Source organism: Lolium rigidum, chromosome 2 (genome assembly GCF_022539505.1).
Source record: "Lolium rigidum isolate FL_2022 chromosome 2, APGP_CSIRO_Lrig_0.1, whole genome shotgun sequence".
Lineage (NCBI taxonomy): Eukaryota > Viridiplantae > Streptophyta > Magnoliopsida > Poales > Poaceae > Lolium > Lolium rigidum.
The window spans coordinates 283,552,411-283,560,604 of record NC_061509.1 but is presented as its reverse complement, the minus strand read 5'-3'; the positions used below and the strand labels follow the sequence as shown (position 1 = coordinate 283,560,604).

At 50.7% G+C, this 8,194-nt stretch overlaps 1 protein-coding gene across 1 annotated transcript; it reads right to left on the bottom strand.

Annotated features, from left to right (window-relative positions):
- Window positions 1-6,545: 6,545 nt before the first annotated feature.
- LOC124691060 (EID1-like F-box protein 3) lies at window positions 6,546-7,439 on the bottom strand. Its single transcript, XM_047224345.1, has one exon. The coding sequence runs from the start codon at window positions 7,437-7,439 to the stop codon at window positions 6,546-6,548; it is 894 nt and encodes a 297-aa protein (XP_047080301.1).
- Between the last annotated feature and the right edge of the window lie 755 nt (window positions 7,440-8,194).

Sequence of the window (8,194 nt, the reverse complement as noted above, 5' to 3'; positions counted from 1 at the left end):
AGCATGTTGGCGAACGGGTGCACGAGCAGAGCACGCTGCCACCGTTGCCGCCAGGGCTCGTCATTGTGCGGCATCGTCGGTGGGTGCGTGGGAGAGGTGGTTTGTTTGTGCGGCGGTTGCGACGGTGGCGGCTAGGGTTGGAAGGCGGGAAAGAAGAGAAGTACGAGCCGATGGGGTTTTAAGGGAGGCGGCGGACACGCATAGAAAGACGCGTGTGGAAGGTGGGTGGATGCCGTGTGGCCAGTCGCCGCCCTCGTCGCCATTTGGGTTTCCGCGCGGGAGGCCATTAACGCCGACGACCAACCTTCCTGCATCGTTTCCGATACCGGCCCCAAAATGCTATCAGGGCCGCCGGTGGATATGCTTTTAACGTGCATGTTGTGTGATGGAGACTTTGACATTGTTAATTTGTCGACCTTGTGTTCGATCCAACAACTATTTTTTCTTAATCAATGGAAGGCAAAGTTTTTGTCTGGTTTAAAAAGAAATTGAGCTGGGGCTTAGGACATGGGACGGGGCACACAATGGGACGGGGCACACATGATTGACTAGAGCTATGGTCTGCTTCAAAAGAAAATGAACAAGTAGCGCTGTGGAGGAAGTGTGAAGCATCGGACAGAGATCGTATAAAAGTTGTCGTGTGTGAAGCAGTTCCGAAGAGAAAATGCAGAGTCCAACCGTTGCCGCAAGCTCACTGATACAAAAGGATCGTACGGGTATCGGATGGAGAATGTCGTGTGTATAGCAGGACTCAAAATAGAAAGTCGAGCTGTTCTATCCAACTACGGAATTGCTTCACACGCACGACAACTTCATACGATCTCTGTCCGATCGATACTTCATACTTCCTCCACAGCGCTACTTGTTCACTTTCTTTTGAAGCAGACCATTCAATCCTGTGTACCTCGTCCCATGTCCCAAGCCCCAGCCTTTTTTTTAACCAGACAAAACTATGCCGGGGGCATATCAGGTGGAACGGAAATCCTAGACATACGGACTGTGAACTTACGGAAACCTTTACTGACGTACGTGTGCTCAGTTGGTTGGCTGAATCCTGATCCTTAAAACCTGCAAATTTCCGCTTAGGACTGTTGGATCATGTACCGGTGGTTCTGATTTCGTCTGGGCCTGGGCACATTCACTTCACAGGAAACCGCCCGCACCACAAGTTGACAAGTTGCAGTAAGGCCCTTCACATATATTCATTCTAAAATAGCAAGCCTGCTACTGCTAGTACAGATCATGTCTACTGTTCCTGGACCTTCTTCTCTTCTTCTAGTGCCACTTGATTTGCTCGCTCATATGCCCCAAAATTGAGTAAAACAGGTTCTGTGCATATAAATAGCAAATATTTGCTTCAACTCGGAAATATTTAGTTACCACGAGATCTTGAGGATAAATAACGAAAAATATCAGATTCGTTCAATTTCACAGACAAGCACACGTATGGATTGCGCAGTTTAGATTTAGACGAGTTCATGAGCAAAAAAAAAAACGCATTGACAATTCACCAGTCCATTCCAGCGTTACTAGCAACATGCCATAACCATTCACTGGCAAGGAGGGATCAGGAACACGGGCAGAATCGGATCTGTACGATAAAAAAATCATGAACAGTCTACCGGTCAGATCGGACAAGAAATCCCGATTCAAAAGCAAATCGCGTGGCAAAAAGGGAAGAAAACCAGGAAATCTTTAGCAGAAATATACTAGAACGAGTCAATAAATTCCACAATTAAAGAGTAGAATCAGAGCATGAACTTGTCTTCAGGAACAGAGTCAGCTCGAAATCCAATATCAACGAAAAAAAATAGTGGATGGATCTGCTCCACTAATCATGCACAATCGGCGAGTGGCCGCCGAACTGCTGCGAGAGGAGTCTGAGGGGATTTTTTTCAAGAGGCAGTGCCGCCCGTCGCCGGGAACCACCTCCGTGCGCAGCCAAAAACAGGGGAGAATCGGAGGTGGGCTGTACAGTGGAGACTGGACGGAGAGAGGCAGACGAGATTTGAGGACGGGATTGATCTTTATTGTGACTGCAAGGGTTATTTTACAAAATAGGTGGAGGTGGGATTGAAGTTGAGATCGGACCGTTGGAACAGAATCCAACGGCTCTTATAGGAATTTTCAGATTTTCAGGAAGTGGGTCATTTTCATGTGATACGTTCCCAAACTATGCCTTTCATTGATTAAGAAAAATAGCTGTCCGAGATTAATTAAGAAAATATCAGCTAACATTGATGCAAACTGGATCGAGCCCCACAATGAAAGAAAAAAAATGTCGTGACTCCTAGAGGAGCATGCACGAAACTCTCCGATGTTGTTTAAGAAGCCGACTCTCAAAGAGCCACGCGAACACGACACTAGCAACTAGCATCAAGAGCAACATCGTCGCCCACGCGACACAAAGTCAACAAACTTAACGATATCAAAGTATCCGCCACATATCCGCCACCTCGGCATCTACCTAGCTGTCGCGCCCTGGAAAGCCCGCCATCACCACCTTCCAACGCTGCCGCCCCGACGTCCTCCGCTCATACGACGAGCGCCACACAAACCATATGGTCGCAACCCAAGTTGCACATAAACATCAATCTGCCCGTAGACCACAGCCATCGTGCCAAATCCTGGGCCGCCACGCCGACTTGCAAGCAAAAGCAGCCCAGAGTTGCAGCTAATAGACATCATCATCCTCGTAGCACCAGGTCGCCACTCACACTCTATCGAGCCGCAACCACTACTAGGAAAACGCCTATAGATGGAGAAGACACTGCCGGCGCACCACAATATCCACGCGCCGGTGGCAAGTGGTGCCGGCGCACCAAGTTGTCGCCGCGCCGACGATGATGCCTTACTGCCGGCACACTAGACAAGAAGACGCGCCGGCGCTAATATGAGGCAGTGGCTCCCCCGATCCGGGCTATTGCCGGCGCGCCTCTGGCCTGGTGCGCCGGCATTACTTTCTGGGCCTGGCCCGCACCAAATACAGCCGGGTGGGCTTATTACTGCCGGCGCACCCATGCCCTGGTGCGCCGGCAGTAACCTGTGCAGTTATTTCTACCAACAACCACTCCCCCCACTACCACTTCTCCACTCCTCCCACACAACCCGAGCCTTCTCACAACCTAGCTAGTTTTTGCCCCTTTTTTACCCCAAATTTGGCCAATTTGACCAAAGGAAATAATATTTTTTGAGCAAATCTTCTCTTTCTACATGCATCTCCCACAACCCTAGATCTAGATCTGTCTATCCCGCATTGACCGCTCAATCTAGATCTAGATCTAGAAAGTCGAAGTCCATACGTTATGGTCGCGGCGTGACATCTTGATCTCGTCTACTAATATATCAATTATCAACCAAGTAGGTGATTAATGAATAAATTGAGGAATGAAATCGTCGTATATTGGAAATTTGATGCAAAGCTCGTGTGTGACATATATGTTGTGTTTGTGCTTGTGTGTCGGCATTGAAAATGAGTTGCCAACGTTGCGCCCAAATTTTGATTCGTTAAGTTTCCGTTTCGGCACATTTCTGGCGTCCTATGTCCTACTGTGTAGAAATGTCATGCCGAAATTTTCCGTGAAAACTACTGACGGATGCATGGTTCTAATCAATTATATATCTTGCCGTGCAGACGATAATGGTTATCAAGATGAGGAAAAGCATCGTGATGAGATATCTAAAACACGCGATCGCCGATATTTATGAAAATAACCTCACGGAGGTATTATGTCCATGTCGAAAATGCAAACTAGGGAAATGGTTTGACCCCTATTCAGGCAAATTTCAGGGCACCTGCTCACTAATGGTTTCATGCATGGACACACTCAATGGATGCGTGATGATGGCGCGGAGGTCAATGAGGCGACGGCAGCATGTTAACCCCACCTCATAGGATCGCAACCGCACAACAATCACAGCCCGACACCCCAATATGCAAGAACACCCTTGTGGTCGTCGTCTGGACATTCATCGCATCCGCCTAGGAGAGACAACCCAACTTGGCAAATCCAAGGCATGCCCCTAAGCATGGAACGACGAAGCCGCCGACGTCCGCTTTTTTAAAAACAGCCCAAAATCAGATTAATACATCAATGGACTATTATTTTCTAAACAGGCTCTTGCCTTGACTTCTTCAGCATTCTTTTTATTGGAAGGACGGATGATAGCACAGCAGAAAACAAACCACTTGTGTGGGCTTTAATTTGTTGTAGGGAAGAGAAAATGGAGAGTCCAACCGTTGCCCACAAGAAGCAAGCTCACTGATATAAAATGAAACTTACGGGTATCGGATATAAAATGTCGTGTGTATAGCAGGACTCATCCAACTAATATAAATGGTGTTTAAAAATCTTGCCATGGTATCGACTTGCTCATAAGTCATAACTCGATTTTTTTTTTGAAAGCCACCACGTGATCATTCATTCAAAGTCCCAGCGCTTCCGATAAATAGAAAAATATCGAGAAGGGTTATAAATATAGCGGCAAAGGATACTAATCTGTGGAGCCTACATCCAAACACAAGTTCTTGGTTGTAGCCTCGGGGGCTACTCCCATCGGGAACGCTGTTCGCGTGGCCGATGAATTTTTTTTTTTTAAAAAAAATATAGAAGTGAGTATATTTCGAGTTACACAGATAACTCTACATATACTCCCATCGGGAAGACAAAATAAGTCATCAAATATGACTCGAGAAAATGTGCTATTCCAACAGCCAAAAAGCACTCGACAATATATTCTCAGAGCGCTAAAAGTCGCGAATAAATCTCTGAATGCCGCAAAACTTTGCGAAGGTAAGACCCCAGATCCGTTCTGAGCGGCGTGGCACCGTCTCTGACAGCGGACTGCTACTTTTTTCCGTATCAACAGATACGAAGAAAAATCCTAACGGACGCGTTAGGTACCCGATAAAATATGACTGGGACTCGACAGAATGGTAAGACCTTAAGCGGCACTCGTCGAAGTTTACACCGTATCCCGAGATCATGTTCGGGGACGTGATCTTGAAGTAGGTTTTTGCGGATTGCCACTAGAGCAGTTAACTAGTACCCGATCCGTCGGATGAACTAGCCCCAACTACCGTTATCCCTGTACAAAATAGTATTTGCATATCGAAAGATTATGTAATGAGTAAAATTGGAGATTTTCCCTGATTCTTCGATTCAAGAAAAATCTCGGGGGCTACTGACATAGACATCCCCAATGGGCCTGCCAAAGATGGTACCCGGGGTTTGCTAAAGGCCCAGGACTCGAAGAATAAGAAGACTCGAAAGCCTATTTAGTGTTAAGGAAAGATAGTTTGTATTAGGAAAAATAGAGATTTGTAATCTTACGGGTTGGGGATGAAACCCTCCCGAATTCTGTAACTTGTGTATTACGAAACCCTTGGCTCCACCCTCTATATAAGGGGGAGTCGAGGGACAAAGGAAGGATCGAATCTACTACACACGTAACCCTAGTTTTACAATCGTCGAGTACTTTTCGGCTGAAACCTTCGAGATCTACTTGCCCTCTACTTCTAGCAAAACCCTAGTCTACAATCTGTAGGCATTGACAAATTAATCCTTTGTCACACGGCAACAACCAGAAGGGTCGAGAGAGAACACGTAACCAAGCACAAATGCAGAACAGCCCTCAAAGAAACAGAAAATACAAAGAAACCCGTGGGACTATCTGCAACCTCCGTCTCCGCCGCTTGCCATCGATGGACATGAAGAAGCATGATCGCCCATACGGGTTTTGGACTGTCCCCATACTCCTCGACAGCCGGAGCTGCCGCTCGCCATCGACGTCGTCGAGGCCGAACGCCAGGTCCACCACCAAGATGCCACCGACCCAGCACTTGGATCACAAACTCCGCTCGCCCACCAACAGCTCCGAAAGCCGCCGGCCAAACCTCCTGTACAAAGCATCCCCGAGGAAGAGGATGTGACGCAGATCCGCCATCACGGACAGCTTCCGCAGCCCAGAGCCCGACCGCCAAGGACGAAATGAGGAAGAGAAGAAGCCCTCCGAAACTGAGATCTGCATTATTTGGAAACCTAACACTATTAGACAACCTATCTAAATTCCATTGGACCTCCCTCCCTCCCACCGCCGACCACCGTGGCCGCCGGAGGCAAGGGGGAGAGAGGCCAGGAACGGAGGGGAAGAAAGGGTTCCTCAAGGGAGAGGGAAGGAGCGGGTATCCACCAGAAGGGAGAGAACTTGTATAGCAGCACTCAGTCATAACTCGACTCAGTTCAACTGCAGAAACAGGTTCAAATCTGCACATTACCATCAGTTCACACATTACCATTTGTAAGGCTAAAAAGCAACATTCCTGAAAGTCATGCGGTAGATACACACACGGTAGCTACGGCCATGTAGACTGACCGACGGAGAGAGGCAAACTTGATCACGGGCGTAGACGCGGAGCAACGCAGGCCGTCGGATAACTGAAGAACTCGAGCCATCATCGTGTCGACAAAAGTCCACTGCGAAACACACCGCAAGACGACAGGAATTAAGCCAACGAAACGAAACGCTACGTAGAGCTACTTTCATCAAGTGGCTCTTTGCGCCATGCGCCCGGTCGTCCTCAGTCGTCCGCTGTCGGCGTCAGCGAACCCGTCATCGTCGTCGTCGTCGGAGCCGGAGCCAACGGCGCCGCCGTCGCTGGAGGTGAGGCGCGCCAGCCGGCAGCTGCCGTGGAGGTGTCCGCTGACGCAGACGAAGTACTGGAGCCGCCTCTCGTGCGCGCCGAGGCGGCGGCGCGCGCCGCGCGGCGCGGCCACGCTCCAGACGCTAGCGCCGCAGTAGGGGCACCGCACGCTTGGCTCCAGCGGGGTGCGGCCGTCCACCAGGCCGGCGCGCGTGCTTGACCCCACGAACCCGCGGAACACGCCCCGGTACGCTCCCACGTCGTCGTCGTCACCGTCGTCGCCGGGTGCGGCGTGCTCGCACGGGTCCGACACGTATAGGACGTCCTTGCCGCAGCGCCGCGGCAGGAAGCTCCGCCCGGACGTCTTGGAGAACCGGGACATGGGGGCGAAGTGGCCCGGCACGGCGGTCCCCGCCGCGGTGCCGCAGCAGAAGAGGAGCAGCTTCGCCAGCGCCGGCCACCCGCCGCCGACGCGCCCCGTCGCCGTGGTCGTGAGCGCCGCCACCATCAGCGGCGCCCGCGAGACGCACAGGTCGCGCCAGAGCACGCGCTCCGCGACGGCGCGGAGGCGGCGGCTGGCGCGCGCCACGGAGGAGAGCGTCCGCGGGTCCCAGTCGAGCGCGCGGAATACCAGCACCAGCACCTGCTCGTCCAGGAACCCCACGTTGACGCCGCGGATCCGGGCGCCCATGCAGCGCCCGCCGCTGTTCCAGTCGTCGGCGACGATGCCTATGCTGCTGCTGCCGCTGTCGGGGACGCGCAGCCGCCTCACCATGTCCAGCGTGCCCTCGCTCATGATTCCCTCCTCCGGTGCTGCTCGGAGGAGAGGCGGTCTGGCCGATCTCGATCCACTCGGCCGGCCGGTCCTGGTAGCGATGCGGTTTGATCAAAAGCCGCACCTTCCCAAGCTCCAAACCGCTAGTGACAAATATCTCCAACGGCAGTCGGTAACCCACTCTTTTTAGCAAAAGAGAGCTCCCTCTCTTTTTCCTATTAATAGAAAGCGATATTTAGCTACAAGAAGGAAGTCGGCACCCGACAATTGCTCTTTCGTGCCTCCAACATCGATGCCATTCTTGGAATGGACTCTTGAGCCCTTGCCCCTCTCACCACCAATGATATTCTACTAGTACTACCACTTGTCTACTTGTCTACTTGTCTTTTTTTTTCTTTCATGAAAGGCTCACCAGGCCCCACTTTTTTTTTTTTGCAAAAAATTGAGAAAATTGTACATACCACCAAGGCCCCACTTTTTTATCAAGAATTTGGGCTATGCACATAAACCAAATCTCTTTTGAGCCGACACCTTTTTTTGTCTAATTTGTTGCAGCTAGCTCAAATTCTTCATGTAAGGCCATAACTAGTGTCTGCCATGTGGGATGTAACTATGTACCGTGTTCCTACTTTTTTTAGGAATACGCCGTATCGCTACTTTCTTACAACCAAATGACCCAGCCGAGCAACGAACGCCTTCTCAACTGGAGCGGGTGGGAGCTCAGCGGATCGACGGGCGCTGGAGATGAGACCACGGGGGTGAGGGCGCCGACGTAG